Genomic DNA, 17922 nt, shown 5'->3' with positions numbered 1-17922 from the left:
GTATTGTAGTTGATTTTATGATATTATCTGATATATACTGTTTTCTATTTTGAGTTGGTCGATGATATCTACTCAGTACCTGTGTTTTGTACTGACCCCTACTTGTATGTTTTCTTTTTGATTATTTGTGGAGTGCAGCAAACGTGCCGTCATCTTCAACTCAACCGCAACTCTAGCCAGTCTTCATTACTCCGGATATCAGGGTGAGCTAATGTTTCTAGCTTGGACTGGATCTTCCTCTTCATGTCTTGATGCCTTGAAGTTCCGGCATGGACTAGCTTTTTATGTATTTTAGCTTCTTAGATACTCTTAGTTTTAGTAATTTGAAGTAGATGTTCTTGTGATGATGACTTCCAGATTTTGGGGATAATAATAGTTGTTGAGTTTTTAGAAGTTATTGAATTGGTTTTTATTAATGAGTTTAAGTCTTCCGCATTACTTTCTGTTGATATTATATTGAAATGTTAAGGTTTAGATTGGTTGGTTCGCTCACATAGGAGGATAAGTGTGGGTGCCAATCGCGGCCCGATTTGGATCGTGACAGTATGGTTGTGGAACAAGTCTAATAATTACAATTATAAAAATATTTAATTATAGATAAAGAATACTTAAATGATACTATTTTCATCCATTTTTAATTATTGTAATATTTTTTGTAGAGTCAAATGATAATAATTTTAATTTATAATGTATTATTCATTATATTAATATACAAAAAATTAAATTTATAAATAAAATTTTAAATATTTTTAAAATTTTAATATAATTTAATTTAATTTAAAAAATTAATCAACTAACTTTATTTGTCGAAGAAAAATATTTTCTTTCGTGCCGACAACACTCTTTGTATCTGGACTTGTGCAATTTCCAAGTAAAAAAAACATCAAACGTGTATACAGATCAATCTGTGACACTTCCTTACTGAAATCCACACAAAATTGTGTATCTCTGACATAATTTTATCTAATGATATTAATAATTATAACAATAATAAGAATCAAACCAATTGCAACAATAATATATAATCTTTTTGCTATGTTACTTATAATTATTAGAGATCGATAACAATTAAAAAAAAATATTTAAGTGGTGGGGAATTTATAAACGTAGCACCGTAGGTGAAACAAATAATGACCAATTCCCTTAGCTGATTTCAGACGTATTGTAATTAATCAAAAAAACTTCTATTATTGATCTTTTATTTAAAAATAAAATAATTTCATTCAATATCAAAGTCAGATACATATTAAAGTCCGACTAAATTCAAAATTGATTTATGACACCAATCCTAACTCAAACCAAAAAGTTAACTCGAGGTTCGTCCAAGTCTACAATAAGGAGACAAATTTTTCATCCCTCCATCGACTTCTTAAAACTCCCTTCACATCGAGACGATGTAAACATATGACACCTGACACAATTCAATCCCAAAAGTTAATTAGTTAAAGTAATCTCGTTTGTCTAAATTCATATAAGGAGATCAAATTCTCATCTCTCTACCGATGTGAAAAATTTTAACACACTCTAAAAAAAGTTATTTTCAAATTTTAAATTCGAAATTCTTATTAACAATGAAAGATCTCAGTTATCCACCACAATTGTATTGATTTATTATAATTCATTAGTTGCTTGTTTCTGACATGAATTACTTAAATACAATATTAAAATATCTGTCCAAAGATTATGTTAGACTGAGAACAATGAATCATAATCCAAATTTTGATACGCATCTTCTGTTATATATTAATGATTAAAATAATGTAAAACTTTTGAATAATATATTATACTAGTAATTACTTTAATTAGTTCATAAGTGTGGAGATAAATTCTTTTCTAACTACTATGTTTATATACTACTAATAACATGTGCCTCATCGAATTACTAGAGGACATGTCAAAAAATTATAATTGAAAGCCATATTTAATTTCTTAATTTAGTCTTAGCTAATAATATATATGTTCAGATAATTTAGCAACTAGGTATGGTACAATAATTAATTTTCTAATTACCATGCTTATATACTAATAACATGTGCCTAATCTAATTAGAAGACAGGTCAAAGCTACTTTATATCCACTATTAAATTATAGCCATATTAAATTTTGGTTTAGTTCATGATATAACGTGTACGCATATAATGTAGCATCTAAGTATTTACAATTAATTTTCAACTTAATTAATTACCATGACTATATATTATATATTAATTAATATTTGTCTAGTTGATTATGAAGATAGATCTGATCTATTTCCAGATTTTTAGATTAATGTTTGGCTACTTTTGGATTAGTATATTAAACTCTTCATGTCAAACAGAAGAATATATTAGTATAACATAACATAACAACAATAATCATTGCCACGTTACCAAAAGAATGGTGATCGGATGAATATAATCTCTCGCTTCTCTTAATTTAGAGTTACGGATTATCAGTAGCGAAGTCAGAAATTTTGTTAAGGATGTCGAAGATTATTTAATATATATGAATTGGAAAATAAGTTTGATCGATATATTTTATACAATTTTTTATATGTATTATATAATTTTTTGACAAATGGTGTTCAATTGGCTACCGTAGACTACATGTGGCTACGCCACTGAGGTTCGCGGTCTAATTACCAAAGAAGTCTTGTAGGGAGCATTTTACTGATTCACTAATAGATGATATGCTATGTGAATCTAAATTAGTTAAAACTCATAGAAATATATGCAATGTGAATCTAAATCAGTTAAAACTTTATATAAATATATGTTATGTGAATAAGAATTAATTAGAATTTTGTAGAAGTATCAAACCAAATGAGAAAAGAAGAAGAAAACTTTTATTAAATCTCATTTTGCTATTTTTACTAATAAAATACCATCCCAATACTTGTTAGTTAGACAACAAAGAATTGAATATTTATTTTTATTTTCTTCCTAAAATTTGAGTACTTTTTCATAAAATTTGTTCAATTAATCAAACGAGGACCTTGTAATGAAGAAATGAGATTTGTTTCCTTTTACGATAAATATGAAACGACTTTTTGAAATCTCTATTTGAATTTAAAAAAAAGAAAAAAAAAGTTGAATGATCATTCATTCAATTAACAACTCAACCAACTTATTCAAACTCTTTCTAAAAAGCTTTTATTATTATTATTAATTATTATACTCAAATATAATTTATGAGACTCTAGTGGGTCAAGCTTTGTTTGACTGCACCTTTTTCATTTTGGCTATGAAAATCAAAGATATCATTCTTAGATAAATCAATTTAATTTAGATATATTGTGATATTTTTTTTCTTGAGCAATATATAGACTTATGAGTAGGACCACTATTTCCTTTTCATCATTTTCTCCATTTGAAGAAAATTGATTGAATTTGTTATCCTAACTATTTTTTAAATGTAATTTTTAGTGAGGGGCAAAAGAAGGTTGTAATAAGCACCACTACTACATAATTGGTGATGTATGGTATTTACTTAATAGATAAGTTATTAATGGTGTATTATATCATTTTACATTTACGTTACAATCAATTTTGTTTAATTAAAAAATTCTCCATTTCAAAAATTGAAATCAAGAATCTTTAATTAAAAAAGAAGACATTTTATTCAATCTGTCATATTACTTGAGAGTTGAAAGTGATTTGTGTAGAATAGTATTGAAGTAGTAAGTTGTAGTTGGTACGAAAGAAAATGTTTCCCAATGTCTGGTTGGTGTCGGATGATGGCTATGGGTGTGAGAGTGAAGATGAGGTGTGTTGGAGGATGAGGAGAACACAATAGATATGTTAATATCACTAGTAAAGCTTATTTTTCTTACTTTCATTAGGAGGCTCATTTTTTTTTATTTTCATTAAGCTTGGCTTCCTAACGAAAATATCTTTATAAATATTTGACTAATTGAATGAAATTTATTTAACTTCACATCAAACTCAGTAATCTCTTTTTCTTTTTTTTGGATAAAATAAATAAATAATCACTTTTAAATCCTACTATCAAAAAGATAGTTACCATCTTGAAATTTCAAATTTTACTAATAAAATTTAAAAATAACTCAAACAAGACAGTTGCTCGAATGATAAATCCATTCGCTTAATATAACCAAAAAATTGGCCGGTTAGTTGCTATTTCTTAAAAATGTGAATTAAGTCCTCCACAATTTGGGGCCCACTCAAGGCACCCATATTGGGGCCCACAAGATCAATAAGCACCGTCAGCCCCTCTATTAGGCCCACTTTGTTGGCCCATTCTCCATTCTCTTTTGGGCTTTCCTTGTGTCCACATAAATTGCTATCGAGTGGGTACATATTTCCTCAACAATCATTTCATCCTCTTCGATTGCAGAGTCGGAGCTAGGTGGGGGTTCATACATTCAAATGAATTTATTAATTTATTCATAAATCTTGTATTTATATTTGAAAATAAAATATATATATATATATATTAACTTGTGAATCTCCTAATAATATAATATTAATTGACAACTCAGTGATAAAGAAGGAGCATTATAAATTTTTTCACATTAGTGTTGTGGGTTTGATGTTGTTGTATTTCACGTTTTGAATTGAAAGGCAATTGTCTATCTAAATAAACACTTATTCACCATTTCAATTTTATGTGATAGTGTTGAAGAGTTTTTAAAATTTATCATCTAAAATAATTAATATTTTATAATAAGAGTGGTCCCTTACAAGGCCCATGACGTCTATAGAGATTAAATTTAAGGGTGCGCATAGTTTGCATGCCTCTTTTTAAATGACGTGATAACATTTTCTTTTTTAGTTTCTCATTCTATATGTATAAACAAGTTCGATTATTTCTCGATTAAGCATTAAATAGTCTTTTCATAACGCTTTCAATATAATTTTTTTATATTTAAAACTCAAATACAAACATTTGAATTAAAAATAAAGGAACTTAGATAATCCTATTATAACTTTTTTAGTGAGTGTGATTAGTAAGCACAAGGGTATTCAAGATGTCAAATTAGTTGCCGACTTTGGACTTTATCTTTTATCATTCAAACATTATTGATGAAATGGACAGATGAGTGACCAACCAAAGTGGAAAAATTCAAATGAAAAACATTAAAATGACATGTCACAGTATTATTTCTATGCCTAACTTTGAATGCAAAAAAAAAAAAAAAAGTTCAACAAAAGATGCCTATTTACTACAAAAATATTTCACATATCACTTCAATCTAGATGCTCCATCCATTTCGACTTGTTTCAAAAACATTTGACATCATTTCATAATATTTATAACGTTTTCATAATTTCAAAAGCTACGTACTTAAGTTTCAAACACTGATGTGAACCTAACTTTTCTTTTGTTATTATTATAAACTTAAAATAAGTATATTCCTTCTCTTTTAAAATAGTTGTCATGTTTCATTTTTCAAGAGTCAATTCAATTAGTATTTGAAAGTAAATTGATTAGATTAATTCATTATTTAAAAAACTAAAATTTGAATGATAAAAAAATAAACGAATAGTATTATGAGTTTGTAATTTTTTTTTTCGTTGAGACGTGACAAAAGAATATTGATCAAAGGTTCAAAAAGTGAAACATGACAACTATTGTTGAAATAAGGGATTATACGAGCTGCTAATTAGATTACCATATTAAATTCTATCCCTGACCTAATAAAAAATGAGACGATTAGTATTTATTTTTATGTTAAATTTTTTAAAAGTAATTATCGTGGGTTGTGTTGGAATAATTGATACTTCTGTGTCTTTAATCTGAGGTCTCATTTCATATGTAGTGGAGAAGTCGCTTTGAGAGTTTTATCAATTCCAGTTCTAGTGATAGGATGGAAAAAAACTATCCCATTTATAATTTTATAGCAAAAATTAATGTAATTAATCATATTATTACGTTAATTACTCGGATCATCTAAAAAGTTGCACATTTAATGAAAACAATCTAAACTATATCCGTGATATAAATGCGCTAAAACTCCTTTATAAAAAAGTAAAAGAAAAAAGTTATGTAGATAACAAAAGTATATATCGTTGAACGATAATAATAAACTCATATACTATAATAATTTTTTACTACGAAAGTTTCCCCAAAAATTAAAGTATTTGGGCCTATTGGAAGGAATGGCTCGTGGATCTCAAATTCTACCAGGCCCAAGTTTACTTGTAGCTGAACATATGGGCTCCGAATCCCCCAATTTTCAGTTTCCTTCGGCTACGTTGCCACCACTTCCCTGAGCTGCGAACTCCGTCTGCCGGCGACGAAAATCAGTTGTAAGTTCCTTCTAGTTTTTATTATATGATTCTTCTTACTTGCATATATGATTTATTTTAGCTTATCAATTTGATAAATAGCTCCAAATTTGCTGTGTAATAAAGGGAAAGAGGCATTTTCTTTTGGATTGATTAATGTTGCAATTATAATAAATAAATTGAAACGGAGAAAGGAATAAACAATGCTCCTCCCTGTAAGGAACAATCGTTGAGTGAATTGTATCTTTTTTGTGTTAGTTGAATTAAGCGCCCAAGTGATTTTATTCCAAACGTTCTAAACCTAAGTAATTGAAAAGTAGAATTGGATAGATTTTGTTAAAATTCAAATCAGTGCATTGACACTGACGCTTGGGTTGAGCTTAGCAGCCTATTATGTAAGAAATTCGATTAATGGGAGTGTTGAGTAACAACCAAGTGTGTTTGGTATGACAGGAGTTATTTAAGGGTCAATCCTAGTTGGTACCGCTTTGGATGTTGGAGAAATTGATTGTTAGTAATTGTTGAGGGTATTAGTGTAGTTCGTTAATTTTTTGTGACATATGCAAGCATGCAAGGTCAATAAAGCATTATAATTCGAACAAAAATGAAAGCTCATTGTAAAGGTCAGTGAGATCAGAGATGTTTTTCTTTTTTTAATTTTGAGTGTAGCTTGCTTCTTTCTTTTAACTACAGAAGAATCACGTGTGAAGATGAAAATAAGTACTTAAAATTGTGTGTCTTAAACCTCTGAAACCATATATGCTGGAAATTTTGTAGTTTCTGCAGCTGCGAAGTTTTCCTCATCTTGTCTGCAAATAAGTGAAACATTTGTAATTTCCCATTTTCATAATCTGGTCCTGAACAACAGGAAAAGAAACCTCTTTTTCTGCTTGATAAATGACCAAGTAAGAGTATTTTCCTTCTGGGCGTTTCTCTTATCAGGTTGAACATTGTCAAAACCTTTTTTCTTCCCCCCTGTCTGAAGTTTAGAGTCATATGAGGCAGTATGAAGTGGTTTGAGCTGCTTGTCTTTCTTAGAATGTATTCTTATTTCCGAAAGATAACAAAAATGAAGCATGTAATTTATTATCACTTATGCTAAATCACAAAAAAAAAAAAATTTTTATGCGCTGCTATGAATTCGGAAAGCATTTTTTACTGCTCTCTTTTTGATGCATCTCTTTGTTCACTTTTATGTACCTTTCCCACCCCTTCATTTTCTTCCTGCTAGAGTCAAGTTCTGTTTTATATAATTTTTAGTTTAGCTGATTATGTTTTAATACGGGACTTCACACAGCTCTAATATTCAGGTCCTGCTAATTTTTGTTAGTAGTTATGGATCGACAAGCTCCTGATTATGCAGCTGCCATGGCGTTTGCTCAACAGCAGCACCAAGCAGCTAACACACAACAGCAACAACAGTTTGGTTTTCATCCCCAACATCAACAATTTCCTCCTTCAATTCATGGTCCTCCATTTCCAGGCCCACATTCTTCTCTTCAACAGTTCCCTTACCCTCGCCCTATGCAGCAACCACAACTCCATCCGCATACACCCCCTCCACATCTTCTTCATCTTCAGCAGCAACAACAACCACCTCCTGCTTTTCCACCACACATGCCTCCTCATCTTGTTCCATCACTTTTTTTCAATCCGTATGATTCTCCCCCACCTCCTTCTCCTCCACCATCTGATCCTGAACTCCAAAAGCGTATTGATAAATTAATTGAATATGCTGTCAAGAATGGTCCTGAGTTTGAAGCCATGATCCGTGAAAAGCAGCAAGACAATCCTGCTTACAGTTTCCTCTTTGGTGGTGAAGGTCATTATTACTATCGCTATAAGCTTTGGATGTCTACTCGCCCCCCTGGTGGGGCCTTCAATCCTCCTTTCCCATCCTCTTCATTGCCTATGATGCATCCACCAAATCCTATGATGAGTCCTTCACCCTTAACTCCATATAATGCCTCCAATGCTTCTGCTTCAATGTTAGGTCCATCCCATTTGCATCGACCCCCTTTCCCACCATTTTATGATCAGCATCATTCTCAGCCTTTTAGCCGAGCAGATTATGAACATTCATATGGGCCTTTCAAAGGTCTATCTAGGCCTCTTCCATCAGATGTAGAGATGGAGCTTAGTAATGTCATAAATAATCTTACTGGTACGAAAGAGTCAATTAAAGGTGCCAAGAGTTGGTTTATGCAGAGATCTCCATTTGTACCTGCTTTGGCTGAGGCGCTCAGAGACAGGGTGTTTTCCGTAGATGATTCGGAGAGGCAACTGCATATAGTCTATCTTGCCAATGACATCTTATTTGATAGGTAACATTTGATATCTTGGTGCTTAATGATTTACTGCAAGCTCCTAGATATATTAACTCTTGAGTTCTCCTTCCTTTTGTCAATGCTTTCCTTTTTCTTTTTAAACTTCCTCAAGTGCAAAATATTTCTTATTGCTTCTGTGGTGTATATTATTGACTTCTTCTATCAGCTAAGATAAATCAAGTTTGTCTTGTAAATTGTAATAAAAGGAAGACACTCTGAAATTACTCTTGATTGTCAAGATGCATAGGGACCATCATAGATTTTTATTGGCTAATTCTCGTGATTAATGCCTTGCTTTGTACCAACCTAAAAATCTCTTTGCCCTTCTTTTGAATAATATTTTTTTTTACAAACTAGCAGAAGTAGTACAATAGAGCTGAGACGGGGCACACTGGTGTTTAGGATGAAATGCTTGGTCTATGCTTGTAGAAATTTGTTACTGCTGGTTGGATAATGGTTCAAAGGTGGTTGCATGGGCAGTTGGGGTACTTAGATGGTAGAATTTTTGCTAAAATTTCTAATTTGATGTCAACAAGAACTAATGAACTCTGAGTGTACGTCATCTTTGAAGGTCTATCATTGGTAGTGATGGGCGCATGTAAGAATCCTATAAGAAAGTAGCCTACCGACATCACTTTTTTTACGATGAGTAGCCTATATGCATCATTTATTTTGATGTATTCAGTGTTCGTTGGTTTTGTAGCACAATTTACGTTTGCCACTCTGAACTGTTCTCTTTAGGTATAGATGATTGGGTGTTGTTCGACGAAAACCATATAGTTTTGTAGGTTTTCAACTTTTTGGTATGCTTCTTTTATATGTGTGCTTTTTGCCCAAATTATATATTGAATTAATAAAACAAAGAGTATCAGAAAGGATATATTAGCCTGGTCACAATTTTCGATGTTAATGATAAAATCTATTAAAAGAATGTTACAAGGAAATCAACATAAGGGAAATAAACATAATATCATAAATCACAAGGGAGATCAGTGCTACAAAGCCAAACCTGATGGGAGGTGTCTAAAAATATTCCTACATTTTTGTACTTTGTCAAGAAAACTATTTGGTTTAGTACACTTGATCCTCTCACTATCTTTCTGGGTAAACCCTCCCTACTTACAGAAATGATACTCAGCTGTATTCTCATTTTATTTTCTGAATTTTGCAGCTTGCAGCGACGAATTAATCCTCCGGAGCTTGACAATGAGGCACTTGCTTTTAAGCCTATTTTGGGTCCCATGCTTGCGAGGATATACCACAACCCTCAAAACAAGGAAGAAAATCAATCTCGGCTTCAAAAAATTCTACAGTTTTGGGGTACGAAGGAGGTTTATGATCAGGATACTATTCGTGCACTTGAAAATGAGATGATAGGTGGAATCCCTGCAAATTTTTCTGTTCCTCCAAAGGAATTAATCATGCCAGATACTTCTGCTGCTGCAGGTAATTTTTTGCCTTTATAGCTGGAGTCTGGAGTACCAAGATGTGGAATATCAGATATTCATAACAAAAGAACGTTCTGCACTGTTTGTTGCAAAAGCGAAAATATACACTTGTTTGTATTTCTTACGGTTTTGTTTATGGATTCCTAGGATTAATGCACCAGGCAGCAAATCAGAGTACTTTTCAGTGGAAGCCTGACCAGCAAAGTTTAGCAAATCTAGCTGATCAAGGCAAACAAATTCCTCTTATACCATCTGTCGCACCACAGCAATTTCATGCTGGTGCTGTTCCGCCTACTGGATTTCCTGGGTTAATGCCTATACCATCTTCTGTTCCACCAGCAAATCTACAACCGGCAGCTCATCTGACACCAGCATCAATTGCAAATGTAGGTGAAAAAGTACCTCCGTACCCCTTGTTCCCTCCTGGTCTGATTCCTGGTATGGTCAGGAAGATGCAGATTGGTAGTGGGGTGCCTTACTCTCCCATGAGCCCCTTGGATATTCCCACCGTCATACCACCCTCGACTGTGTCAGAATCTGAAATTCTTGAAAGGGTGTCTAAATTTTTTAGAGATATTGGAGAAGTGAATCCATCAGAAGGACCTATTAAACAATCTGAATCAGCCAACGATTACGATGACTATGAGAGAGACTCTCCTGTCCGGAAGGGAGGAGCTTGCATTCCTCCACCTCTTAACCTTCAAGTTGATCCGGAAACTGGGACCTATCCTGATGGAAGTATTCCGCAGAAACCTGGATCGAATAGCTCTGGACGATTAGGACTTGGAGCCGCAGCCAATCCAAACGAACCTAATCAATATGATGATGTTTACACTTCTTACAGGAAAGATAGAAGCACCAATTATCATACATCAATGAGTGCAAGAACTGCTACGAGGTGATTTAATCGATAATGTTAAGACTATTCCATTTCCCTTTGATCTACTGTTTAGTGGACTAAGACTGTATCTAGTCTATTTTGTTGTAAATTGAGATGAATATTGAATGACATCGCCTCATGTAACAAAATGAGAGCTCTACCCACTCTTACTTGACTAAACAACTAGCAATGGTATTTGTCCAATTGATCTTTCAGATGTTCTTTTTTCCTCCTATTTTTTTTTGTGGATGCTATCGAAATGTTTTGCATGGATGGTATATTGTCATTCCTCCTTGAGCCAAGAGGGTCATCGGAAACATTCTCTTTACCTTTGAGGTAGGGGTATGGTTGCATGCACTCTACCTTTTTCAGATCCGATTTTGTGGGACTGCACCGAGTAAGTTGTAGTATATTGCCACTCAATGTGTTATTATATGTTTCCATATTTGGTTGAAGTTCATGTTAAGATGTGATGGGGAGTAAAAGAATTGACAAAGTATAAAGAAAATTCAGTTTAAATGTGACTAATATTATTATTTTTTAAACAAATAAAATTGACTTGGAACATCAAACACAACAAGTAACCTGGTCTTAAAATCTTTCATAATCTGAAGGTAAGTTGCACAAATTATAAATTATGTATATTAATAAATGAATTGCTATCTGTATCAAGGTTGTTATTACTGCACACATACTATCTTGTTCATCGGTTTTATTACTAAATCTTGTTTTTTCTTGCTTCATTTATAGTAATCTGTGTTGTTCTTACTGTTGTCGTCAGCATTACTGTATTTTCCTTTACATATGTAATTTTATGATGCTTTTAACTTGTGCCGAGGGTCTATCACAAACAACATCTCTATCTTTAAAATAGGGGTAAAGTTATGTACCCTCGTGGAATTACACTGGTTATATTATTGCTGTCACGAAGAATTAATATCTGAAGTTTACACCAAAATAAAAGTGAAGGTCTCAAATTTAATACAGTTTGGTAATAAAGCTCAAATAAGATACACAATTTATAAAGGCACATGATTTATCTTATAAGAGAAAACTTCATAGAAGAGGAAAATGTGTACAAGGGAGAAACGCATTATAGTAGTAGCTGGGAACTTTTTACACAGTGAGCTGTTTGCTAAAATTAGCACAACTTTCTACAGGATTTCGGCTAATTCAAACACGCCTTAACAAAAAGGAGTCATGTAACGAAAAACTGGCAGAAGAAAACAATTGAAAATGACATCTGAATTGTAATCAACAAGATGTTAACCTCTTTTAGACATGTCAATATATATCGCGCAATCTTGGTTTGAACTGTCAAGTGAACAGATAACTTAGGCCATACCGCCATTGTGGAACCAGTTTAACAAGTTCCTACAATTGGAAGGCCCCTTCTCCTTGACAAGATCATGCGTATTCAAACAATCTCACCGTCTTGATCTTCTGACACTTTGGCCTTCTCCTAGCCTTGATTTTGTGGCACTCCCCTGAATAATGCTCGATTTTTCCTGAATTGTAGCACAAGGATCTCTAGAAGGCCAAGGTTGCTCCCACTGTCGGATGGGGCTGGAAATGTCTTTGCAAGATCCTGTCCCGGAACTAGCTAATAGATGATCTTTAAGGCCCTTCACTGCTTTAAGTCTCTGTGCTTCATCCAGATAACTATATCGTTGGCCTAGTTTCTCGAGTTCATGAAGTCTTTCCCTGTCTAATCCATCTCCTGAGGTTGGAAGATTTGCAGCTTGATTGACATACTCGACAACTCCACCAGAAATGCTCCTTTGAATGGGAGTGCTTCTTCTGGGCTGCCCAGCTATGGAGTTTCTTGCTCTTCTTTCATCAACTGATATTCGTTTTGACTCACGAACTACATTAGATGGATAAGCCCAATTGTAGCTCTTATTAGAATTATCCATGTTTAGTTCAATTGAATGAAGATCACTTTCTGCTGAGTCTTCCGCGCAGTCTGCAACATTCTCCACTTCTCCATCATCGTCTTTTTCTTTACTCAAGGATGCCGTATCTTCATTATTTCTGAAATTTAGGGAACCATTTCTCTTACCTTTGGTCTTTTTCTTCCCCAGGAATCCTTCAAGCTGCTTTCTTAGCTTGTCAATAGCAGAATTTTTCTCCTCGAAATGATTCTTGGCCTCGGAGAGTTTCACATGAGCCCTTTCCTCGCGCAATCTATCAGCTAACTGGAGCATCTCTCTTTCCTGTTCAAGCTCTTCTTGAACTTTTGCAGATTCCCTCTTCATCTCTTCTGCTTCAGCTCTGTCTTCACCGATATCTCTAGCTAATTCATCACATACCTGTTCCATTACTTCTCTGGCTCTTTTCTCACTTTCAAGCTCTTGCACAGCCTTCACAAATGATGCTTTTGAATCCGATAACTCTTTGCCAAGTTTTTTGTTCAAGCTCTCAAATCTCCGCCTAAGCTTTCTCTCTACCTCAAGTTCATTTGCAACGGACTCAATTGCAGCCTCAACTGCCTGTTGCTCTTTATTCTTCCAAGCTGCTTTCTCTTCAGCAAAACATTTAAGGAGATAATTAATCTCATTTTGATCCGAGCGCTGGTCTTGGATAAGCTGGTTCACCTGCAGGCGGGCCCTTTCCAGCTCAGTGTGTAACGCAGAGACAAGTGACGTGCTAGATGAAGGTTGATCAGCATGTGCCCAAATTCGGTTGATTATTTTCAGAAGCTCTTTCGATGTTGTCAAAGCGTTACTAACATCCTTCAGACGACTGCCAAAACCAGCCACTGATCCCCGTGGAGTCTGGGCCCGAGATCTGGTCTCAAGCTGCATTACAGAGTTACATAAAGCATCACTCTCTTTTAGCAACATAAGTTTTCACACCAAGTCAATACATTTCAAATCTACCCTTTTACAACCTAACCATTGATTTCCATTTTTACTTGCACGAACACGAAGAAACAGAAAGTGTGACATAATACCAAAAGTAAATATGAACTTAAATTGCATGCTAATGAGGTATTAAGAACAATAAAATTGACCAACATGAAGGAATTGGTTGCCACCTCCATAAAACTGGCGCTGCTTAAAGAATCTAACATCCCAACATTATGGTCTGTAGTCCTTGGTCTACGAGAAGTTGTTGATGATCTCTTTTGATAGCTTCCTGTTCCAGATCGATCCATCCTCTGCACAATCAATGCAAATATGGATTACCAACAACAAACTTAAGTAACTTCGATCCACTCAACTTGTCATCTTTCATCCGGAAGACGAGGAAGGTACACCCCATCATGAGTAGAACAAAAAAAACATATCATAATCTTTGCAAACAGCTTCTCAAGGCAGAGTCTTTGTAAAGCCAGTAATAACAAGACAAACATTTCTGTTAAAGCTGTATATGTCAAATAAGCTATTTCATCAACAATACAGCAAATTCATTCGACAAATCCATTTTGTTTTCCTCTCTGTGGGATGGAACAAAATAATCAGGACAAGTAAGAGGATGAAAAATGTCATTTTCACAATATTTCCACCATACAAGTTACATCAACCATATATTAGTATTAGGTAATTACCTAACTAAACTAATATTTGAGAATTGACTAATACAAACATCATTTTCACTGGATTTCTAACAACCACAGGAAACTAATCTAACTGAATTCAGCAAAATATAGTTCCCACATCAAGATACAACACTTTAGGGTCAAAACCACACCTAAAGTATCCATTTTTTCGAGTTTCATACATAAACTATCATGTATGTGAGTTCCCTACATCAACTACAGATTGAGTTATGGTGATATCTCAAGACGTTTGTTTGATAAATAGTTGGTGATAGAAACTATCATGTATGCGAGTTCCCTACATCAACTATAGATTGAGTTATGGTGATATTTCAAAACGTTTGTTTGATAAATAGTTGGTGATAGTTCATGTATGAAACTCGGAAAAACAGGATACTTTAGATATGTTTATGATCATTATACTAAACATATTCAAAAAGAGTGAGCTCAGTAGCTCACCTCAGAAACCGGGCTATGAGATGGATCACACAAATGAGGAGGCAAAGAGCCCGAAACAGAGCCCGAACTCATATGACCAGCCCGAATTTTCTCCTTCTTCATCATCATCTTCTTCTTTTTCTCCAAGTCTTCCTCAGTTATTCTTGGTGAAGGCATTTCATTCATTTCCCACAATGTAGCTGCAAGTTTTCTAGCTGAAACTGGCTGTGATATCCCACCACCAAGGGACTGTTTGGGTGACTCAACAACGTTTCTCAATGGAGTTGCCCTCCAACTTGGCACTGGTGTACTGGATCTAGACCCTCTTAGCCCGAGCCCAAGCCCAAGCCCGAGCCCGTTTCTCGATTTTCCAACTAAAATAGCCCGTTTAAATCTGTAGTTATACACTTTTGATGATGCAGATGAAGAAGATGAACAACCCCTTTTACGGATCTTGGGTATTAAACCCTCCACCATAGCCTGATTCTGCCTTGGCATTATCAATTCCCCTTCCCAAATATTACCCCTCTAGTACGATCTGAAGTGAAATACATACAAAAAAAACTGCTAGATTTTGAAAATTTTCAACTGGGGTTCCAAGATCTTGATCAGAAAACTTAAAGATACTGAAAAAGATTGGATTTTTCAACTTGGGTATGGAAAAAGATTGAATTTTTTTCACTTAGAAGTGATAATGACATTCAAAATGAGAAAGGGTAAAGAAGGGACAAAGTGTTAAGGGAGACAAAATTGTGTTTGCTAATACTTTTGATTTGAAATGATAATGCATACAGAGAATAACAATTAGGAAAGTTATATTTTGACAGCTTGACTCTTGATTACAAATCTTTATACATTTTTGTAACTAGTACATGGTAGCCATAAGTGTATCCATAGGAAAGATTGATTAGCACCCGCTGCCGTTGTCGAGTGGAGTAATAAGTATTCTTTTATTTTGTAAATTTAACATAAGTTAAAATTAATCGAACATCGATATCGATGAAAAAGAAAGTTCACTGAGCATGTGAGGCTAAGAACGTGCAAGGGAATTATTGGTGTTTGCTACCATCACAATATTCTGAATTCTGATACTGTAGCTTTTTTGCTGCTGTGACAAAAAGAAGAATGTTTTATTTTTTTGGTTCTCTTTATTTTTGTTTCTCATCTTCACTGTACTATTGATGTTTTTGCCGTTGTCTCTTGCTTACACGTTTCCTCCTCAATGGCTGCTCTGCCTCTGCTCTGTTGTGCTATGATGATCATTTATTAAAATCTACGACTTAGAACTTCCCGCAACTAGTTAGTTTTGTTTTTAAACTATTGACAGTCTAGAAAATATTCTTCTATTTGATTAAAATATATTCTTTACCTGCCACGTAACATAGTAAGTATATCCCTATCTCAAACTATTGTATAAACATATAATTGTTAATAGAAAGACGAAAGAAGTGTTGAAAAGACTTTTAAATTTGGCGAGAATTTAAGGTATTAGTGTATATCACTCATATTGTAAGATCGAGGATGTATTTCAATTCAGCTATTAGAGTAAAGGAGTGTTTTTAGGTTAATACTAGTTTGAGGATGAAATTAATTATTTAGGCTGAGTTAAAGAATGTTTTTTCAATACTTATTTCTTTTTTTTGTTTCCTTCTCAATATTTATATTGATGATCGACTCATTTGAATTCACATATTATAGAGTTGATGTCATGAGGCAAAGTCTTAATATAATTTTTTTATGCTCAAAACTTAAATCTTCGACGTCTAGTTAAAAGCGGAGGGTCGATGATAAGTTGTTTTTTCTAGTCATTTTATATGCTTTCTACAATTTTTTCTTATTAAAGAATGTTGTCCATTTTTTAATATTTCCATTAAATTCCATTATTGGTTGCACTTTAAATAGTTGAAAATTCTTCTGTTGGTGGAATTATTGCTTATTGGTAGCTATCTCATTTCTAAAGTTGTTCAAATACCATGTGTTTTTCTTTTTTGTTCTTAATTTTTTTTTCTAATACCTCCTTGTTGTGTGGTTCTTTTGGCATTTTCCAAGTAGTTTTCATTATTTATTTTTTTAGGATAAAGCGTTTGATATAGTTCTATGATTTATTATTATAAATTGATATATTTTTATTATAAAAGTGGTTTATATATATATTTATCGTTATATAAATAACTTATAAAGTTATAATATATATTATTATTACAAAAAGAAGCTCACATATATATATTCATCTAAAAAGAAAAAATTTGATATGCCCTCCATTCAATTTAAATGTCAGTGACTAAGCTTTAAAAAACGAACATGTTTAGTTAAGTTATTTATAAACAAAATTACTTATTAATTTTTATTAATAACAAAACTTATTTTTCATCTTTAAAAATGTTTTCTTAAAACAATTTAGACAATTTGATCACACCATGACAAGTAAGATTGAAATGTGGTCAAAGGGTGGCCTACTTATAATATGAAATGATATTACAATTCATTACTTTTATTCCAAAAAAAAAAAGTTACAAACCTAACGATGGTGTAGAAAAGTGGAAGAAAAAAAAAAGATAAGTGGGATTTGAATAATGATAATGACCAAGAAAGATTCGATTAATTTAAAATGTGGTAAAAATCATTCTTGATTTGCTCTCAATCTCCACTATGATAACAAATAACAATAACCGATATTATAAATATGTTAAAAATAATTTTTGTCAATAGTAATTAATAACAATAATTTAATTATGGTTATATATATGTATTTTTAGCGGCGATTACGATTTTTTGTAAAGGTCCTAAAGCTTGGCAATAATACTTGGGAAACTTATATAAATATACTAAAATAAAAAAATATTTACCATTTATAGCAATAATATCTTTTTTTCACTTGATCACTTTTAATTCATTTTTAATACAAGTTTAATACATATTACAAATAACAATTTATTATTCATATATAATACAAATTTTAATAATGGATAATACATTTATCGCACATTTTAATACACTTGTAATACAATATGTCAAATTTTTACCAAACAAACATAATATATTTCAAAAAACAATT

General features: G+C 32.9%; 2 protein-coding genes across 5 annotated transcripts; one reads left to right on the top strand and one right to left on the bottom strand.

The window, feature by feature from the left end:
* Positions 1 to 5785: 5785 nt before the first annotated feature.
* LOC101253640 (uncharacterized) lies at positions 5786 to 11100 on the top strand. Of its 4 annotated transcripts, none has more exons than XM_004249376.5 (4): positions 5786 to 6251; positions 7564 to 8554; positions 9729 to 10003; positions 10153 to 11100. In XM_004249376.5, the coding sequence occupies exons 2-4, from the start codon at positions 7566 to 7568 to the stop codon at positions 10905 to 10907; spliced, it is 2019 nt and encodes a 672-aa protein (XP_004249424.1). In that variant the 5' UTR covers positions 5786 to 6251; positions 7564 to 7565; the 3' UTR covers positions 10908 to 11100. The 4 variants fall into 4 exon arrangements, with proteins under 4 accessions (XP_004249424.1, XP_010312224.1, XP_004249425.1 ...); XM_010313922.3 differs by having other exon boundaries at positions 6111 to 6251; positions 7561 to 8554; XM_004249377.5 differs by having other exon boundaries at positions 6111 to 6251; positions 7528 to 8554.
* An 820-nt stretch (positions 11101 to 11920) lies between these two features.
* LOC101253336 (uncharacterized protein At5g41620) lies at positions 11921 to 16012 on the bottom strand. Its single transcript, XM_010313920.4, has 3 exons — positions 14889 to 16012; positions 13926 to 14048; positions 11921 to 13686 (listed from the first exon to the last, which is right to left on the bottom strand). Exons 1-3 carry the CDS (start codon positions 15363 to 15365, stop codon positions 12313 to 12315), a joined length of 1974 nt encoding a protein of 657 aa, XP_010312222.2. The 5' UTR covers positions 15366 to 16012; the 3' UTR covers positions 11921 to 12312.
* Positions 16013 to 17922: the final 1910 nt, after the last annotated feature.

Source organism: Solanum lycopersicum, chromosome 10 (genome assembly GCF_036512215.1).
Source record: "Solanum lycopersicum chromosome 10, SLM_r2.1".
Taxonomy (NCBI): Eukaryota; Viridiplantae; Streptophyta; class Magnoliopsida; order Solanales; family Solanaceae; genus Solanum; species Solanum lycopersicum.
The sequence above is the reverse complement of the archived record's forward strand: the minus strand, read 5'-3'. Positions and strand labels throughout refer to the sequence as shown.